General features: G+C 51.2%; 1 protein-coding gene across 7 annotated transcripts in view; it reads right to left on the bottom strand.

The window, feature by feature from the left end:
* Positions 1-18,437, bottom strand: part of HNF1B (HNF1 homeobox B) — a 55,837-nt gene extending 37,400 nt beyond the window's left edge. Inside the window, exons 1-4 of one of the 7 annotated variants that reach the window (XR_012008679.1) lie at positions 17,270-18,429; positions 12,554-12,753; positions 7,589-7,853; positions 5,410-5,645 (exon numbers count right to left, since the gene is read on the bottom strand). Coding sequence is in view for 6 of the 7 variants with exons in the window: in XM_072779575.1 (XP_072635676.1) it covers positions 5,410-5,645; positions 7,589-7,853; positions 12,554-12,753; positions 17,270-17,613 (1,045 nt within the window). In the remaining variant the exon portion in view is untranslated. Of the gene's footprint in view, positions 1-5,409; positions 5,646-7,588; positions 7,854-12,553; positions 12,754-17,269 lie in introns of all 7 variants that reach the window. The other 6 variants (XM_072779576.1, XM_072779575.1, XM_072779574.1 and 3 more) reach the window with 6 other exon arrangements.
* Positions 18,438-20,656: the final 2,219 nt, after the last annotated feature.

Below are 20,656 nucleotides of genomic sequence, written 5' to 3'. Positions count from 1 at the left end.
CTGCTCAGCAGGGAGTCTGCTTCTCCCTCTCCCTCTGCCTGCTGCTCCTCCTGCTTGTGCTCTCTCTCATTCAAATAAATAAAATCTTAAAAAAAAAAAAAAAAACCTTCAACAAACAGATTCCAAGGGCACTTCTTCAGGAACCTGCTGGCTGGGGCTCTGTGCTTGCAGGCAGCTTCCTTCCTCCTCAGAGCTGACTGGAGGCAACAAGGAGTCCTTGAATCATCTAAGGGTCCTTCAGGGGGATTAGGCATGGCCAACGGGGCTGCCTAGAGCGATAGCACTCCAGTATCTCCTGGCCCTTTTGTGCAGAGCCTCTGAGCCCCACCAGCCAGGTTTCTTTGTATGCAGACCAGGGTTGGTCCACTATCAGGAGGAGGTTGCCAGCAGAATCCTCTGAAGGCTGGGCCTCTTAATCTCATTAATATCCTGATTGTCTTCCTCAATCTAGTGGCAGCCGATAGGGTGGTACCATAAGATAAAATGACCTTCAAATTTAGCAGATAAAATAAATGGCTGTCAGATAAAGTCCTTAGGAAGGGGAACACTGGAGCCCGGTATAAGGCTGAACTCCAAGCCAGTACAAAAGCATTTCCGAAAATACCAGATGTTTCAAGGCAGGACTTGTTTCTTTTCTAAACTGAAATAATCTGCTACTTAGGGACAATAGGGTTTATTTACTATGGGGACCTTTGCCGTGGAGATGAATATTTTTACAGCCGCCCTCATAAACCCCCGCCCCTCGTCTGCGGCCCAGGGAGGGGGCGGAGCTCCAGAGGTGAGCTGAGGTGCCTTTGCTGTCTCTGAAGCCCCATTAAGTTGTTAAGGCATTTAGTGCCCCAGACAGTGCCGACTGCAAGGGCAGTTCAAATCCCTGCCCAGATGGGGATGGGGTCGTGAAAGAGGAGGCTTGAATTTCTCTCCTGGGCAGGGTGCAGAAGCTTCCTTGGTCAGGGGCAACAGTTGGTGGGGGGGAAGGGGGGAGGGGAAGCAGTAAACTAGCCAGACTTCGAGACCCCCATCCTTGGCCTTTTTGTCATTCAGAGGGGAGCAATAAGAATGTGGCAGAAGAAGGGATTGTGGGGGTATTGTGTGTCTGTGTTGGTTTCCATGCCTGCAATGTTCTTAGCATCTGCCTAAAGCAGAGAGATGGTCAGCATGTGACAGTTCAAAACCTGTCTCTGCCACCTACTAACTACATGAACTTGGGCAAATCATGTGCATTCTAAATCTCTCCCCTTCCTTGATCGTAGAGTGGGGGTACAGGGACACAGGTTTCTACCCTTACAAAGTTGCCATGAGGATTAAATAAGATGATGTATGTGGGTTGCTCAGCCCAGGGCCTGGGACTTGGGAAATACTGAATCAACACTGGACGTTATAGTTATTCATGCGTAGCTCTGACGCTTCCATGGGGCACCTTGGAGACATCCTGGGGGTCCTCCAGATTTCAGCATCAGGGAAAACAGCAGGAACCACACAGATATCCTGGCCCAGAGTTTGGTTTGTCTATAACCCTGGCTTAGATTCTTGTGGGTGACTTGGAAGGACATGTGAAAGGGGCCAAGGGGGACATGGGCGGCAGGATTCTCTGGGTTTCAAGCTCTGGTCTGTCAGGGCAATCAAATCCACTGGGCTTGGAGAGGGGGGAATAGAGTTTGAAGAGAAGCAGAAGTAAGCAGCCATAGAAATAAATGTCCCCACTTAAGGAGGCTGTAGGTCAGGGTAGCCAAAGATTCTTCTGGAAGGGCTTCCTCTCACCTCTATGCCTCTCATTCTTTCCGGAACAATGAGCCTCAATCTCTTCCTCAAAAGATGATACGAGAGTGAGGACACTATGTGTGGGGTGGGTGAAGGCTGATGAAGACCTGCTGCCCCTCCCTGGCTGGCACAGGGTGGCTAGGTGAGTTTGCGGCAGACCGGAGTAAAGGGTAGGGTGAGCAAGGCCGCGTGGCTCACGCGGCTGGATCCCGAGGCTTGGGCCAAGGCTACCCCCACTTCCATTCCACGCCAACTTCCTTCTTCTCCTCCCTGGGCCAATCAATACAAGCACCTGTCTCCAACCAGTCTCCTTCCTCGCCATAGCCCTGCTCTCTGACCTTTTGGGGGCCTTTCTCTTGATTCCGCTCCAGAATGGAGGTAGGGGCCATCACTCCGGGTGGACTCAATGGCCTGAGAATGGGCTGTCATGGGGCCTATAACCAGGGACAGCTCCTGCTGGCCAGAGCTGGAATGGGGGGGTGGCGCAGATAAAGGCCTTCCAGGCTGAAGATAAATGGCTGCCTGCAGCCTGCTACAGTAACTTCAGGCCCCCAAGAAGAGCAAACAAAGGGTGCCCCTGTGACACTCACTGGAAAGATGAAGGCCCATCAGCGGCAGCCAGGCTGGTTCAAAGCCCCAACTTAATTGTCAATTAAGCATGCATAAGGGAGACAAAGCCATGACAACCCCGGGCTGCATGCTGGTGTGTGATTGTAAAGCCGGGAGGGGCAGCGCTGAAAACAGCTGATTCTGCTGACGGTGTGTTTGTAGGACGCCTTGTAACCAATCAGCCGCTGACAGAGGCAAAGTGTTCCTCCTGCCACTCCTATTGTGCCGGACATTCCAGCGCCAGGGTCACACTGTGGTCACTGTGGGCGAGTGGGCCACAACGCCCCGAGAGTGGCTGGGAGAGAAGGGGCTCGTTAGAGACGGGATGCTCTCCTCTCCAGGAAGAAGGTTCAAGGGAAAGATTTGTCTCTAAGGTGACTCTGGTCCTCCAGGCTCAGAGGCTGTGTGCGGAGCGGAGGGAGTGTGAGGGAACGGGCCTGGGTACTCGTTTCCCCGACTTAGCCTTAGAGGGTGCTGGTGCCAATGCTGACTCTGGGTATTGCACTCTCCTTGGCCATCACAGAGCTCTTTTTGTTTTCTGCATCCAGGTACATCTTGGGCTTGGCTAGAGACCGTATCTTGGTCGCAGGACCCATGATAGAAGTGCACCATCCCGAGTGTGGGGCTCCAGCCTGCTGTCTGCCTAGCCCTGGGTGCATTCCCTAGGAGCCCACCTGGGGGCCTGAGAGGGGACAACAGTCACTCCTCCCAGCACCCTGCACCCCAGGGCCCAGGCCAGTCCTGGGCCCGGGGAATATGTCATCACCTCTTGGGGATAATGCCCCAGGGTGTGAAAGTTAGAAGGAAATAGATTTCTGCTGCCTTTCTTTCTGCTGCTGCTCGTAATAACGAGAGCAATAATAATAGTCGTCACAGCTTATTGGGAAAGATGGTGTTTACACATTCTCTCATTTAATCCTCACGTGGGCCTGATGAGGTAGGTCCTGTTGCTTTGTTTTACAGACGGGAAAGCCAGACCGGGAGAAGCGTTGTGACTGGGTCATGCTGTAGTTACAGCGATCAACCTGGCTGGCTAGGTGCAGGATTCAAAGCCGAGTCTGGAGAATCCACTCTCCGGATGGGGACAAGGACTATCTTGATGAGCCCCGAGTAGAAATTCAGGCAGAGGGGAAGGCAGCCACTGAACATATGCAGTGTCCCATAATTATTGCTCCATAAATTCGAGTCTCTACAAAGACCCATGAAGCCCCAGAAGACAGCCTTGGGCCCTAGATGGTCCTGGGCCCTCCGTGCCAGCACGATGTCTTCCCAAGGAGACAAGAAGCTCCTGTGGGCTCGGACACAAAAGCATCCATGCTGCACTGAGCGGGGGTCAGCAGGCCTGAGTTCTAGCCACATCAGCCACCATCACTGTTACCTTTGGCAAGTCATTGCTTCTTTTGGGCCTCAGTTTCCTTCTTTGAAGCTCCTCCCAGTTCTAGCATTCCATGAGTTTTAAAATCATGGAATGGACCCCTGAAAACTCACTTCAAGGGGGCCATGCCTTCCCAGACTCCGATCAGATGGCTCTCAAGCTGTATTTTGCACCCACTCGCTCAGTTTCCACTACCTGCCTCTGCTCCTCCAGCCCCTCTGTGGGTCTCCTGTCGGTATACAGAAGGCCTGTGCTAACGACCCCGTGGTGACCTCACCACAACCCCAGCTTGTCAGAAAGCTGCCTGGTCTTTGTTTGGCTTACAGGCTCCCTGACTTTGGTGTGGAGATCACAGGTCCCAGCACAATAGCCATTGTCTTCTCAATAATGCCCCTTGCCCCAGCCACGCCCCCCCGCAGCTCCAGATCCAGCTCCGTGGATCACCGCGGGCGGCAAGTGCCCCAGTCCTGCTCTGAACCGTTCACCACTGCCTTCAGAACCCTGTTTTGAATTTCCAAGAAGAAACGGAGTTATTCTGCCAACAGGCTAGTGATTGTTGGGGGCTTCTCTGCCTCTCAAGAATAACCTGAACTTTCTCCCCATGTGGCTGAGCCCTTCCCTTCTGTGGGAGTGGGATCCAGCCCTGACCCATGCTTCATGCTGGACAGTTTCAGACTCCCAGAGACCCTGAAAGCAGTCACGCTGTGGGAACACAGTGTGGAACAAATGCTCAGCCTGGGTCCCCCAATAATTAGGCCAGCTTCCGACCTCAGGCCTCTCCCGGCAGAAGAGCAACCAGCAGGCAAGGAGGGCAACAGGCTTCGGAACCCTGAGTTGCAAATGGGACTTGGTTCTCCTTTTGCGAGCCCTTCCCCAGAGCAGGTGGGAGACCATGCCATACTCCTACACGGGCACCAAGCCAGCCTCAACAAGCATACCCATTCTGGGAAGCCAGCTTTCCAGAAAGGGCAAAGCCCTGGGGGGAGAAGTGCTCACCCTCAGACTATGCCCGATGCACTACTCAGCATCTAGGGGTGTTTTCCCACAGTGAAGATGTAGGCTTCCATCCTGACAAGCCCACACCCCACAGCAGAGACACCTAATCCAGGCTGGGGCCCAGCACACAGTAGCACACCATAGGTACTCGATCAGTTTTGGCCAGCTCATCACCGCAAAGATTTTAAGTGACTGACTTCTAACTCTGGAAGAGCACTGAAGCCAACAAGCAAAGACTGTCAATAGAGTGGCCCTTCCCCAGAGACCTCTGGGCTCTTCCTGCTGAGGCTGGACAGAGCCGTGGGGTGGGTTGTGGGTGGGGTGGAGGTGACCCCTCTGCCTGCAGTTTGGACCTGGCATGTTAATAAGGCAACCTCTCCGTCTAAACTGACAATTGCACTGACTTGCTGAGTCAGCAGCCACACAGGGAGAAGAGAGCAACTAGAGAAGCCTGGGGAGAGAGGCTCCCTGAAAGCTGAGCAAGGACTCAGAGGAAATGTGACCACGACCACACACTATTTTCACCAGAACATTCTGGCAATAGGAGGGGGCCATCCCTAGCACCATCCCACCATTTCCCCCTCTGAAAAATCCTGACCCAGATGAGCCCTGTGGGGAGAAACAGGATGGTCGGGTTGCCGAGGCAGTGGGGCCTGGGCCGGGCTTACCTGACAGTTTATTTGGAGGAGAGGTGCTGGGCTGGTGGTGGGGAGAGCCATGGGAGAGCAGGGGGTTCAGATTGTGCGTCTGGTTGGAGCTGTAGGCATCCATGGCCAGCTTCTGCCGGAATGCCTCCTCCTTCCTGCGGTTTGCAAACCAGTTGTAGACACGGACCTCAGTGACCAGGTTGGAGCCCAGGCCGTGGGCTTTGGAAGGGGAGACACCTCGCTGCAAACACTCTGCCCTGAGGATGGACAGGGGGGAGAGGGTGAGTGAGGGTGGCCAGGGGGAGGCTTGCTGGTGTTTGGCCCCAGACACACAATCTCAGTGGTGTTGCTCAGGAGGGCAAAGAGGCCAAGGACAGAGTTGGGGCCTGGGGAAAAGCCTGTCCTGAGAGAAGTCTCGCCTAGTAGTTCCCTGATGACATGGCTGGAGTGAGGGGCCAAACACAAGGGCCACACGGGCTCTATGGCCCCAGTAGTGAGGGGCTGAGGCCTCTGGTGTGGCTCCTGACAAGAAGAGAGCAGTCAAGAGGCAGGTAATGCAGAGAGAAGGTCCAGACTGGGCTTCTTGACACCTTATGTTGCTATTAATCTCTTCTCAACCTACAAAAGGTGAAGTTCTTCACTAGCTCTGTCTGAATCCCTTCAGAGGGACTTCTGGTTGTTTGGGGTTTGGATACCCCCCAAAAGGGTGCCAGGGAAACCACATTCCTTATCTGTGCCACAGGAATCCTCTTCAGAGGACAGGCTGGGTGAGGTGAAAGGAAGATACACAGAGGTATCTTCATTGCTGGTAAAACCCCAGTGTCAGGTGTGAGAGGGACTCAGACACCACTGGGAGCTGGGGGGCTTCTCATTAGCAATGGGACAGAGCACAGCTTGGGGACTCTGTGACATGTCCTTTCCTGGCCTCACCTCCCTAGCCAACATCTATCTATCTATCTATCTATCTATCTATCTATCTATCTATCTATGTATCATCTCCAATATCCTTCTGTTGTCAGAGCCAATCTAGCCCAGAGATGGACAGATAGCCCATAGGTCTTGGCCAGAGACTTTTTATTTTTTTGTTTATTTATTTTCTGAGGGTGAGGGGCGGCACATGCATGTGTACAAGCCTTCCCACAAGCAAAGCAGGAGGGGCAGAGGAGTGGGAGAGTGAGAACCTCAAGCAGGCTCCACACCCAGCAAGGAGCCTGACATGGGTCTCGATCTCATGACCCTGAGCCAAAATTAAGAGGTGGACGCTTAACTCCCTGAGCACCCCCAGGCACCTCCTTTGCTTTATTTTTTTTTAAGATCAGGCTTTGCAACAAGTCAAAGACAATGCTGGAGCCAGGGAAGACGGCAGGAATGAAGAGGGGAAAAAAAGATATCTGAAGGATTTCTAATACTTTTCTTTAAAATTACATATAGTTGTTCAGATACTAAAAGAACAATAAGCAGTGTGAGCAGAATGGATTGGATAGATCTGACCAGTTCTTTTCTGTCAAGTTTCCTTTTGGATCAATGGTTGTACAATGATTGGTCAAAGCCAGAGCCAGTCTATGACCAAGGGACGGTTTCTTCCTGGTCTACACGGAAGTCAAACATATGATGCTATTTCCACTGGCATCATATTTTAAATCAGGCTTCTCCAAAGTATCTTGCCTTCAATAACAGTTCATAGTATAAGTATCCCCCCAGAAAAAAAGATTCCATGCCTAACAATCAATAAAGCTAAGAAAGTTTCTAGACTCTAGGTCTCCTCAGAGTCTTTAATATGCTAATATACGTCATGACTCTCCAAGAGGAAGCATGCACCTGGTATTTCTCAAACTTATTTGTTAATAATTTGAAGTCAGGGGCAGCCCAGGTGGCTCAGCGGTTTAGCGCCGCCTTCAGCCCAGGGCCTGATCCTGGACACCCGGGATCGAGTTCCGTGTCGGGCTCCCTGCATGAAGCCTGTTTCTCCCTCTGCCTGTGTCTCTGCCTCTCTCTCTGTGTATGTCTCTCATGAATAAATAAATAAAATCTTTAAAAAAAAAAAAACTTGATGTCAGGGTGCCATAGAACACACTTTGGGAAACCCTGCTGTAGCCACACTTAGCTGGATAACCAGTACGTCAGTATCCCTGGATTGAAGGGATGGATTTCAGGTCCATGTGCTTGCCCACCTGCTCAAGTGAGCTTCTGGTGGTGTTACCTGTTGCACTCCTCCACTAAGGCCTCCCTCTCTTCCTTGCTGGGGTTCTTTTGCCGGTCGTAGGCCTGGTACAAGATTTGCTGGGATGCGGGCCCCCATTTGAACCGGTTGCGACGCATCTTCTTGTTGGCGGGCTCAGAGCAGGCGTCATCGGACTGCCCAGGCCCCTGGCTCTGTTGACTGAACTCTGGAAAGAGAAACAGCAGCTGATCCTGACTGCTTTTGTCTGTCATATTTCCAGAACTCTGGACTGTCTGGTTGAATTCTGAAAAGAGAAAGGAGTAGATTTGATAGGGTCTGTAGCCTTCACTTGGCAGACAGACAGACAGACAGACAAAAACACCGTTATTCCCCTCCCCTAAGTTTTGCCATCGGCAGTTGTTGTATGTGTGTGCGAGTACAGAGGGGGAAAGCCCACCACAGGTCCCCTCACTGCCCACCTCAGTTTGCTCCACCAAAGCCAACCCTTTTCTCTGTTTGAAGGAGCTCAAATGTGGCCAACCATTGTTTTAGTGGCAACGTGTTTTCGTTGGCTCACTGGCCCTCAGACATGAAGCAACCCTCTGGAATCCTGAACTCTTGCATTTTGGTGTCCAAGAGGATGAGCTCAACCATGTCTTGGGTCTAGAGGTAAAGGCTCAAAGGTAAATTTTCACTTAGACAAAATATTTAGAGACTAAAATAGGCTCTCCCCACTTCCCCTCTCTCCTCATGTATCCTAGGTATCTACATTATGATGTTATGTTCTTAGAAACACCCAAGACCCAAAACCTGTTCACTATTACTTTGAAATAAATATAAGTGAAGTTTTATAATAGAAAGAAAAGAAGCTCTCTGGTTTCAGATAACTTCAAAGGCAATGGTGTGTGTGTGTGTGTGTGTGTGTGTGTGTGTGTGTATGTGTATCCAGGGGGTTCATTTATGAGGGGAACAGCTGGTGAGGGAAAGGTCTTACAGATTTGCCTACACTTCTGAAAGATGGCAAATGCAGAAGACTGCAAACACAGGACCTTTCTAGCAATGGCATTTCATGAGTTGGACAAAAGTAAATGTAGATGAAGTGCTGCTCCCTGTCCTTCCAATTCCCAGGATCCAGGTATATAGTGACCCTCAATATATTTTTTGTTGAACGAATGGAAGAAAGGTGGCAGTTCACCCTGTGGGGATACCCTAGCTCATATGGTTTAAATGAGATCTGATATTTACTTGTGGGATAAGAGAACTTTGTTATTGTCTTCCTTGTATCTACACAAAGCAGGGTTTAGAGTCATTAGTTCCATTTTACAGATGAATAAGCATAGAGGCCAACCACCTTGCTGAGCAAGGACACATAGCAACTTCATTTCCTAACTCCTGGTTCCTATCTTCTGGACCTTGATGTTTTTCTTTCTTGGTTCTTGGAGTTACTCCTACAGGTCTCAGAGGCAACTTGATCCAAAATTCTCCAAGGTTCATAGTTGGGCCACTATTTAATGCTGGAATCCCCTCTATGACACCCTACCACAGGGACCTCCAGTGATGGGGAACTTACTACCAATCTTAAGATCCATTTCCACTTTGGTCCATCCTCAAACAGTGGGCCTCTAACCAGCCTGGACTGAGGACTCAGTTACAGGCGGTGCTGGGCTTTGTGTGAACTGGTTGCTGATGGGCCAAATTCTAAGCAGTCTCCTTGACGGATGGACTATGTCACTGGGGCCTTCGATTTGGATGATTCTCAGGCCACTTACGGCTCTGTGTTCACTGATTCCCAACAACTCTTTTAGATATCCTGAGACAGTCTCTTCTAGATCTATTGGCAGGAAGCCACTGCTTCAGTTGACTAATGGAGGACCCCAGCCGTGTCACCTAACTGCTCCCTCTTGCAGCTTCCCTGCCTGTGGGATGGGACCGGATGAAAACCTAGTACTCATTCAGTAGTCTTTCAGAACATCTACTTTTAGTCAGGATGATGATGGGGACCCAAATTCCTAGGGAGGCCATGTTTTTCAAAGTGCTTTCACACGTCTTATGTCATTTGGTCTCCATGGCCACCAGCTCCTACAGTTATCTTAGGGACAGTAAGAGGGAGAGAAAGAAGCTCCCTGCTCAGAGGAGGTCTGTCTCAGGGTCTTCCCTCCTCCCTGTGGCATCACCCTGAGTAAGAGCCAAAGCTTTATGGATAATCCCAAGGACCCAGGACCCACATGAGGCTCTGTAATGACAATGAACCTATACCGAGGGGAGGTATCATACAAGGTCCCCTGACCATATCCTTCCATCTAATTCTCACACCCTCTCCATGCAAGAAGTATTGTCTTCTCCATCTTATAGCTGATTGAGGTTCACACTGGTTATGTGACTTGCCCAAAGTCACATGGATGTGGGGCACAGGCCAGACATGGGCCCAGCCTACAGACACTGGGGCTACTTATCAGCAGCCTATGCATCACTTCTTGCTAAAAACCAAAGCCAAACAATACATCCACAAAACCTTAAAAGTCTGACTTGGGTGAAGGTAATAAAACTGACTAAAAACAAACAAACAAACAAACAAACAAACAAACAAAAAACTGACTCAGGTTCTGTCTGTGGTGGGTGTGAGGCTCACTCATGGCTGCCTGGAGTGCAAGGCTGCCTCTGTCTGCTGGCCGCCCTCCGACGAGGCAGCCTGCATGATGTTCAGGACCCAGCATATACCAGGATAGGCCAGGATGACTTGACTGTAGGTGCCTGGAAATATCCAGGTTCTGCCCACCTCAGGGTCCTAGCCCCTCAAGTTTTAAAGAACTAGAATTCGTCTCATCCTCCAGCCACCACCACCTCTCCTCACCTTCTAGATTAACAGAGGGAAGCAGGGAGACAGAAAACATTTGCTGCCTACAAAAATTAACTTGGAGAAGCTGGTTTCAGCAACCTCTTTATAGGCTCGGGAGCCAGCTTGGACAAGCAGATTCTCTATGTATAGATGGGCCCACAAATATTATCACTGATATTACCATTTTTAGTTTTTCGAGAAAATTTATGTCCTCTTTTAAAATTCTCCCCCCCTTTCTCCTACACATTCCATCTCACTTGCTAATTTTTATCCCATGCTTGAGTGTCTTGTATTCATCCTTCAAGAATTGGTTCCAACGTTCCCTCCTCTAAGAAGCCCTCTGTGATCTCTTCAGGCCATTTAGCAATTCCTCTGCTGCCTCTTGTGTACATCTTTATAACAGCTCTTAGAAAGCAGCTGTCATTATTTACTCAAACATGTCATCTCCCCCATTAGGTGGTAAGTACTTGTAGAAAAAGCCTGTGCATCTCACAGCCCAGAATAGTGTTTGGCACCTAATAGGTGTTCAAATAATATTTACAGAATGAAGGAATATTTCTTAAGGTTTATGTCTTGTATGGCTTTAAAATGATAATAATGGTAATTTTAAAAATCTCTTGCAGGGACTGTCATATATTTTTGTAAACTATCTCTTCTCAAGCATCTTGAGAAACTTTCTGGGACGTGTATCTTTTTCTATGGCTTCTAGCTGGCCTTTCCTGTATTCCTCTCCTTTCTGAGAGAATTTCCACTGAACACAGGGAAGCAGTTCAAACTGGAGATGCCACACGAGGCTTGGATTGGAGTGAGAGCAGGCCCATGTTCTCTGGCTTTTGGAGACTGTGGCTTCTGAGAATGTTCTCAGACCTTCCAGGAATTACAGAGAGTTGCTTCATGTCAGAAACACAAATTCTTAAGAATGTGGCCACCTTGGATGGTGAATCAACCCAGAGTTTAAAGGGGGCCTCTTCTCCTATGCAGCAAAGAGCTGAGGCTTTGCTTCTAATCTGTAGATTCATTTAATGCACTAACGAACAGCCACCACATGAGAAGGATGTCCAAAAACTTTCCTTCCACTTTCCTTTCCAAGGCCTTTCTGGCCCACGGACACTGAGACAATAAATACTCAAACAATCACTTCAGAGCAGTGTATGGCAGAAAACAGGAATGATTTTTTAAAGCAGCCCTCCAGTGAGAGGGAAAAAAATCCAACCCAGAAAGTGGTGGAAATTAATATCTTGACAAAGACAAGAGGATCCCACGACCCAGGGGATAGTATATGAGATGAGTGGAAGCTCATGCAAAATTTTCCTGGGAGAAGGGTCAGATCAAAAGAATTACAGGATAATGTTGAAGTATAATTTCCTAAAATAAAACCAACACATCACTCAAATGCAGCTGAAACTTCCCTACACTTCAACACAAAAATCTCTTGCTATTACTGAGTGGAAGAAATTTTGGGACAAAATGGAAATTTGGGGATGGAAGTGGGAATGACAATTATTAATTGGTCAGAATTGCAAATGCAGACTCTTCTACTGGGTCCTGCCTTAGCCAGAGCAGCTTCATCATCAGGATCATTGGCTGAAGTCTCAAAACTACTGATTTTGATCAATGTGAGCAATCACTTTAAATTGCTTCAGGATGCAAGTACACCCTCCACCCCAGTAACAGGGTTGAGTTCTCAATATATCTCCATATACAAATATCTTCTATTTTGTACACTCTGCAGAGGGGAGGAAAAGAACAGTAAGAGTGATCAATGGGTATCGATTGCTACAAAATGTCTTCCTTGGAAACTCCGATCTGCAGTCATATCAAGGGGAGCTGCTTGGCTTACTTTGGGGACAATATTCCACTGTTCCCCACTTGGCTTCAAAGAGAAGGATATTAGAAGCAGACACCAGAAAATTCAAGATACACCGCAGACTCTAAAGGACTTGTCGAGGCAGCTGGATGGGTAGTAAGGGACCATGGGAGAAGAAAATGATAGACGTCAGCCCATTGTACAATAACTATGATAACCAAATCCACCTGCCAGCTTCCTTATATTTGCCAAGTGCTACGCAGGCCTTCTTGATGAAGAGGAAACTGAGGCGTCCCACAGGTTGCAGAGTTAGGGCAAAGGTCACTCTGGGTTGAGGTCAAAGGGGGATTAAAGCACTTACGTCGGAGAATCTCTCGTTGCTTTCGGACGTACCAGGTGTAGAGGGCTGCACGCTTCTGGGTCTTCATGGGGGTGCCCTTGTTGAGATGCTGAGAGAGGTGGGACTGGTTGAGACCTGTGACATCGACCACTTCCCTCTGGGGGATGTTGTGTTGCTGCATGTAGCCCTTGATCATTTTGGCAGCCCTCCAGGGGTCCTCACTAGACAGATAAGCAGATGGTTAGGATTCTGGCGGAAGAGGCTTGGGGAGAAATATTCTCTTTTTAGGGCTTTTACCTAAACTTTGTGCAAAACTCTGATCTTCACCTATTTCTCCAGCTGTCCAAGCTACATCCTTGGGAGAGAGGTGAGGCCAAAACAGAACCTAAATAAAAGGGAGATGAAAGCTCCTATACAGTAGGCTCTGTCCTTCTCATCTGAGATCAGGAGGGTAAAGATGATGATGACTTCCCATCTTCAGGGATGGGAAAGCACTACCAACACTCTCATTAAGAAGGAAAGCTCCTGTTTTATTTTACTTTCCTTCATTTTTCTGGAAAGTGAGGGACTTGAAGGCAAGAGGCCTTCTGGAAAGTAGAGATGCCATTAGCTTGGGGCTGGGCTAGCTGATCCTACAATGACAGAGGGCAGCATCAGTTCTGAATCCTACTCTCTTCCACATTAGTCCCCTTTTGAGTGGGTGTCTTGGTTTCTTGTCTTATAAAATTGGAGTGAAACATTTGTGTCCATCTCCTGAGAAGCAAGGAGGATTTCTCAGCCAAATGTTAAACAGTTTTTAGAGTTTCAGAAAAGTTTTAAGGAATACAATGATGTTCCTCCCGGAGTGAAGAGTTGCTCCAGTGAGGTGAGGCAAGTTAAAAAAACAAGGTAAAAAAGCCTCCACAGCCCCACCTCCCAGATAAAACATAATGGAAATGAGTAATTTCAATTTCTGAATAAGATATATTAACCATCCCAAATGCCATGGTTTCCTATATTCTGACCTTACCATACCAGGGAAGAAATGTATGTGGAAGACAATGTTTCTCATAAATTTCAAGTGTGGGGTAGGAACTTGCTTACACTTTATATTTCTCAGAAACACAGGTATGCAAAAAGCTTCTTTACAGCAATGTACTAAGGCCTTTGAATTTTATTTAAAATGTTTTCAAGTTTGCCAATATCTTTTCTTGCTTATTAAATAGGTGATTTAAAAGTGAGAGATGTAACTTAAAATGAGAAATTTTTAAAAATGAGGCATAGCATAGAACAAAAGCATTAATACAATACAACCACATATTATAATTGTTTAATACAGCTATATATTTAACTTTTAAAAAAGACCCAGCACCTCTTTACTATATGCTAATGTATATAACAGCCTGATGATAGAACATGAAAAAAAATAAAGGGAAAAATTAGTTTCATATGGAACAATAAAGAATGTGTAAAGGAAAGGACAAAACAGATATACTGTTGCAAATGAAATTGTCATTTCTAAATAGTATCTGTCATATGGCAAATAAAATTGATTTTTGTTTAATGAATTTAAAAATTCAGTAAACATTTTATAGGCATTTGAATAACTGTGGTTATTTTAACAAGCCTTTGATAATAAATTCGTGAGATCACAGGCTTTGGTAGAGATGTTTTCGGGAAAGACAAACTTTTAAGATTAATTATATATATGTGAATACATTTCTGAAATATGTATAAAGATACATCCAAGTAATGAAACATAATGAACTAACGAAGATAAAAAATGAGAAAACGCAATCCAGTTTCACACATGGAAAATATCCACGTAGTGCACACATCTGTAGGAACGTCAGCGATGGTTTTAAAGCTTACTTCTGGTGAATATTTCCATAGATATTTTTAGGGTGGAAAAATACTTTCAACGGATACAAACAATAGCTTCGAAAGTTAAAAAAAAAAAAGTGTTTGGATTTTCAAAGTTAATACCGGTTTAACAAATTCTTTGACTTTTTCTCTTGTTTAAATTTCTTTAGTGTGTTCATTTCGTGTGTCTAAGAAACCTAACAAAATAGTATACTGTTCTAAGAGTAGATGGTTCTGTGGAAAGAATAATTAGCTTCACAACTGGGAAGGTAAAGGGGGTGGGGGAAACACCCAGGGAAACCCTACAAACTCTCGCAAGCCTTTCAGCCCGCATTTAATGACAAGAGTCGGGTAAGATGGCGTAGCTACACCTTTACGGCTCTCTGACCACAGAATTCACCTGTATGCACCCGGAAGACCCCAGAGAGCTGGTTCCGTTTGTTCATTTGAAAATACAGATTATATTGAGAGGCTGCAAACCCGGACAAATCACACGGATCCCGAGGAATGCGAGCGGCCAGCGCCCTCCGAGCGCAGGTGTCAAACGCCCGACCCCGGTGCCAGGAGTGGGCCCAGCGCGCTCCTTTTCAGGGACTTCGCCGCCCTGGAGCAGGAGAGCCCCGGACCCCCGCACAGCTGGCCCAGCCTTCCTTCCAGCACCTCAACTCGGGCTTCCTTCCTTTGCAGACGCCCGGGCGCACCCGCCTCGCAGCCCCGGGCCACCGGGCAGCTCGCAGTCCCCGACCGACCTTCCCTTCTAGGACGTAGACTAGTGTCCAGGCAGCCCGAAAAGACACTTCTGTTCTTTTCTTTCCGCTTTAGGGGAATGAGGTGGGCCAGAAAGGGGAGTGCTCAGGAGTACGCGCTCATGGGGCCGACCGTGCAGTGACCTGGGCACCGCTAGCAATTTCTTGAAAAATTACTTTTAATAAAGTCTGAGCACTCCCGAAGTGGGGAGGTGGGGGAGGGAAGGCGGCATCCGCCCGGCAAAGAGGGGGGAAAACCCTGGGTCCGGCCCGCGTCTCTACCGCTCCGCTCCACCGGGGTGAGGGGCTCGGCCCCTGGCCTCCCTCCCGGCCCCACTGGAGCCAGGTGCTGGGCGGAGGGCACGGGCCCGAGGCCCGAGGCTCAGGCGGGGCCTGCAGGTGTGCACGGCCCCGGGGCGGCCCGGGCAGCTCGGGCTAGGCGCCAGGGGGTCTGGCGGGGAGCGCCCCGGGGCCCCGCAGCACCCGGCGCGCGCGAGGGCAGCGGCGAGCAGACCCACGTCGGCTTTTGGACTTCTTCCCCCTCTAAGCTGCGTTTACAACTTCACCAATGAATAACCTGCCTCTCTTTTCAACCTAATCACGACTCTTTGTGTATCTTTCTGTTGATGATTTATAGAAATAAATTAATAACACCCTAACTCCACGTGCTGCCGTTTATGTTACATCTCTGCTGCGTCCGGCCCGGCGCGGGGCGCGCAGCGCGGAGGGGGCCCTGGGTCCTGCCTCGCGCGGCGCGGAACCTCCCAGAACCCGCGCTGGAAGGCGGGCGCCGGCGGCCAGGTGGATGGGCCTGGCCCCGCGGGCTTCCCGTGGCAGGCGGCGGGGGCTCGGTTGGACCGCCCGGCCCTGCTCAGCCTCCAGGCCGCCCTGGAGCCCCGGGCGCCCCGCGGCCGACCCCTCGCCTTCCTGCGCCCGCACCCCGGCGGGGGAGAGGCCGCCGCCGCGCGGGGAAGGCGAGAGAAGAACCTCAAAGCTACGAATAGCAAAATACTTAGGGGCGGGGGTGGGGGTGGGGGTAGGATAATCTAGAAATCCCCGATTGTCTTTGCTAGAGAGTAAGCCTCTGGGTCCCCAGATGGCAAATTCAAATGCAAGGTCACATCCCGCCCCGCACTGCTGCTGCGGCCGTACGACCGGGGCGGCCGGAGTCGGGGCGCCCCTGGAGGTTCCCAGCCCCTGCCCTGAAACCTCGGCGCTCAGGTGTCCGAGGCCTCGCGAGGGACTCGGTCCCAAAGTGACCGGGAGCGACGTGTGGTCTAAGGAAACCGCTCGGCTCCCTGGATAATCAGTAACCAGCTGTCAAAGCCCTAGGCCGGTCGGTGAGGCCCAGCAAAGGATCCCGGAGCCGCCCGCCGGCCAGCATTCCCCCGAGGACGCCGGGTCGTCGGCCGCCACATCTGGAAACGCCCTCCTTTCTCAGACCGCGACCACATCCGCTGCGAAGGCGGTCTTAGCCGAATTTGCCCCCGGCTTGCTCGGATACGCGATCCGTTTGCCCCGTGCGGGTCCACCGCGGCCCTGCAACACTCAAACATTTTCTTTTGCAAACCTAAACCCGCTCTGGGGATTCCGGATAGTCCTGGGGCCTTGCAGGGGCGCTGCAGACCCGAGTGCCCGCCAAGAGGGCTCGCCCCCCGCCCCCGCCCCCGCCCCCGGGACCCGGGACCCGGGCCCCAGAACCCTCCAGTCGGTCCGCAGAGAACTGCAGGACGCTGCGCCCAAGGCCGGCCCGCGTTTCCCGGGACGCGAGAGGCGGCGCGCGGGAGAAGCGCTCCTCCTGGGCCGTGCACGGTCCGGGCCCCGAATCCCGGGCCGCCGCCTGGGGGTCACCGCACCCACTCCACCTTCTCGCGCGCGCACACCTTCCGCCAAGGGCTCCGCCGCTCGGGTTCTCCCAGGCCCGGAGGGCCCTTCGGGTCCCGGGCGCTGGCCTGGGCAGGGGTAGATGGAGCTTCGGGATTCAGGGCCCTCCGACTGCGATACTGGGAGGGTCCAGGTGTTGGGAGAGAAGCGGCGCGCCCGCCGGGGGACTCTCCCGGTGGGAAACAGGGCCGGCCGCCGCCGAGCTAAGGCACAGCGCCGGTTCCAGGGCCTGGGGCGCGCGCTCCCCAGCCTGGTCCGCACCTACCTGAGCATCCGGTCCACCTCCGCCCGCTGCTCCGCCGCCTCCTCGGTGTTGAGCGCCTGCAGCTCCTTGAGGATGGGAGGGGTGTCATAGTCGTCTCCGTCCTCGGAACCCTCGTCCCCAGACAAGCGGCCCTTGGCGTGGCCGTTGGTGAGAGTATGGAAGACTGGCTTGGTGTCGGGGTCGGCCCCGTTCCCGGGGGACAGGGGCAGCGTCTCCAGCTTCACCCCGAAACTCGGGGATGGCAGCAACTCCTCTAAGGCCTGGACCAACACCTCTTTGGTGACCCCGGAGCTCAGCAGGGCGCTCAGGAGTTCTTGCTGGAGCGACGTGAGCTTGGACACCATTTTCCAAGGACAGAAGAAAAAGGGGGTGAGGGGGTGGGTGAGTGCGAGAGAGGAGGGTGGAGGGGAGTTGCACGAGCGAACCCCAAGTCCAGGAACCCCTCCACCCTTCAGCCTCCAGACACCTGTTACTCCCCGGGGTCCCGGAGTCTCCTCCGAGAGGAGTCAGAAAACTTCTAACTTGCCATGATCGCCACCATTAGGCCATATAAGATATGCAAATTAGTGGGGAGGGCCCGGCTTTCGGCAAGATGCAAATGGTCGTGGGGAGGGGGGAAAAGCGAGAGAGGGAGAGCGTGAGGGGCAGACGTGGAGAGCTGGAGACCCGGGCCGGGAGCGGGGCTTGCCAGGGTCCATGGTACTCACGCTGGGGGGCTGAAGATCTTCTTGTACTGATTCTCTTTATCAGCCAAACTTTAGCTGACCTTTGGACTTGGTAAGCAAGTAGCTCGCAGCCTAGTGCGGGAGGCTCCGGGGCTTTTCCACCCGCCGCGAGTCCACTTTTAGTCTGTAGAGAAGAAACTGCACTTCGGGGGTGCAGGTGAGAGCTGGAGGACGTTGGGGTGCCCCGGGAAGAAGGAGATAGAGGAGGATAAGAAGAGTAGAGGCTTTCTGACGCATCCCAGCCGACGCAGGTGGTGGGCAGGGAGAGCCAGCCAGGCGAGGAGAAGCTGACCCCTGGGGAATGGGCGCGGAGACTCAGGGGGAGCGGGGGTGTCAGGCGGGGTGAGTGTGGATCGCTGCGACCCCATTTAGTTCGATCCGGGCTACTGTTCTGCAGACCCCAGGCCCTCACCAGACGAATCTGGAGGTTTGGATTTGCAGAACTGCTGGCCCCTAGAGCGTAGGCGAGCGAGAAAAGGCCTGGAGAACCTTTGGGAGGAGGCGTCCACTAATTTATGGTCAGGGGAGTAGCCAAAGCTGAGCTCCCCCAGCAGCCGGGGCTGCACTGGCACCTGGCCGGCCGGGCCGCGGGGGAGCTGGCCGCCTGGGCCGCGCTCTCCTGTTTAAACCCAGAATATCAAAGCGCCTCCGCTTTCCCGGCAGAACTACAATTGCCGGGCCTCCCTGCGAACAAGTGAAAGCGGAGCGCGGCCTGCAGCTGGCTGGCTGGCTGGAGCCGCGTGTCCCCGGCCCGCTGCCTTCTGGCTTATTCGCAGCTCCAGGACGCCGCGGCTCCCGGGGCCAAGGACGGCGCTCAGCGACGCGAGGTCACCGCAGCAGTGGCGGGAGGGAGCGGGCGCCCACGAAGCCGCTGAGGGAACGGAGGTGGTTGTTTTTTTGTTTTTGTTTTTTGTTTTTTGTTTTTTGTTTTTGTTTTTTTTGCCACCTTGGCCCGAGTCAGGAAGGAAGTCAGAACCTTTCAGCTCCCTGGGAGTTTCACCTGCATCTCCTCGGGGCGCAGTGGGGGAAGAGGAGGCCTCCGGAGCCCCTGGACCTACAGGCTGGCCCTGACCCGCAGAAGAACAGGGCAAGGGACTTTTCAGTATCCACCTTTCACAGACCCATAGGTCCTGGAGCAGAGGACCCCCCGACCCTCTCTAAGCCTCAGTTTTCTCATCCGTGAAATACTGATGCCAACAGTGCAGGGGGGAGGGACGTTGTATACATCCATCGAGACCACCTGTGAAACCCTTGGTTTAATAATTGGTGTTCATGCTTTTCAGTCTAGGAAGGGGAGGAAGCCAGTTCCCAGGGGGAAAATCTACCCACCCCCACCCCCTGGGGCTCGGCTTCTCAGAATCCCGGATCCAGAGCTGGGCTTGGAGGGACTGGGAGATTAGGGACAAAAATTCAGAATCAGCAGGAATTTGCAAAGGAGCTTCTAATCAAATTCTACCATTCCCACCTTTAAAAGACAATTAGGAGGAAGTTGGGGCTAGTTCTGGGAAAAGAGGAATTTCAGCGAGAGGGAGGAAAGGTCAGCAGTTCTCATGCACTTGGTTCTGGATCAAATCTAGGTGTGTGTGAGCTGAAGCTCCAGGTGTGTCTGATCCAAGTTTGGCTGCTAAGGAGTGAGGCTGCCTCTTTTATTTCTACTTTATTTTTTGAGATTTTATTTATTCGTGAGACACACAGAGGCAGAGACATAGGCAGAGGGAGAAGCAGGCTCGCCGCGGGGATCCTGATGCAGGACTATCCCAGCACCACAGAATCTTGACCTGAGCCAAAGGCAGATGCTTAACCACTGAGCCACCCAGGCATCCTGAGGCTGCCTCTTTTAAAGGCTGGGTCTGCTGTGCTTTCCTGGGATATGTGCTGGGAGCCAGAAGGAAGGGGTTGATTGTGTGCAGGGAGCCTTGAGGGAGGTTTACGTTATCTCAGGCTCTTTCCTTGAAAAAGAGGAAATAAGTTCATGGAAATGAGGGCCCTTCGTTTCATCCTATTGTCGTTTAGTTTGTTGTGACATAAGGCAGATCCTTGTCCCTCACAATTCTGTCCAATGGGAGAACATTCTCTGCCTACCAAGCTCCCCTCAACCAGGATAATGAAGTGTTCAGAGTAAATACCCCTGGAGAACAATCTCTTTTTCTCTGTCTCTTACTTGCTCTCAAGATAGAAGCAGTCAAGTGTGATGAAGATCAGTTTCTGTGTTTAGCTGGGAAAACCCATTAAAAAACCAGCAATCACTTCCCTTGCAACAGCAAAGCTTTGATTTGTAGTTCCAGCTACTGAGTGCCAAGTCTGACTCAAGCTTCCTTATCTCTCAAAATTCAGGTGTTAGCAAGCCTATGCTTTCCCCTCTACCCCAATCCAACAATGTGAACCTATAAGAAGTTTTACTTTAATAGGGAAACCGTTCCATGAGTGTCCAGGTACATATTTCAGTTTATCTGACTATATCCAGCAACGTCCTATAATGCTCCTGCTCAGACCTACCTTGAATGTGCTGCCTGGTATAATATGGGTGCTCACTAAGTAACGGCAACTATAGGTCTGAGAGCAGATCCAATACCTACCTCCCCATATGGACGTTTAAAAAGAAAAGTATCTCAGCAGACAGTCATTCAGGATGTGGGTCATAAATGCTAATTAAATGAATTCT

Source organism: Canis lupus, chromosome 16 (assembly GCF_048164855.1).
Source record: "Canis lupus baileyi chromosome 16, mCanLup2.hap1, whole genome shotgun sequence".
NCBI lineage: Eukaryota > Metazoa > Chordata > Mammalia > Carnivora > Canidae > Canis > Canis lupus.
This window is presented reverse-complemented; position numbering and strand designations above follow the sequence as displayed.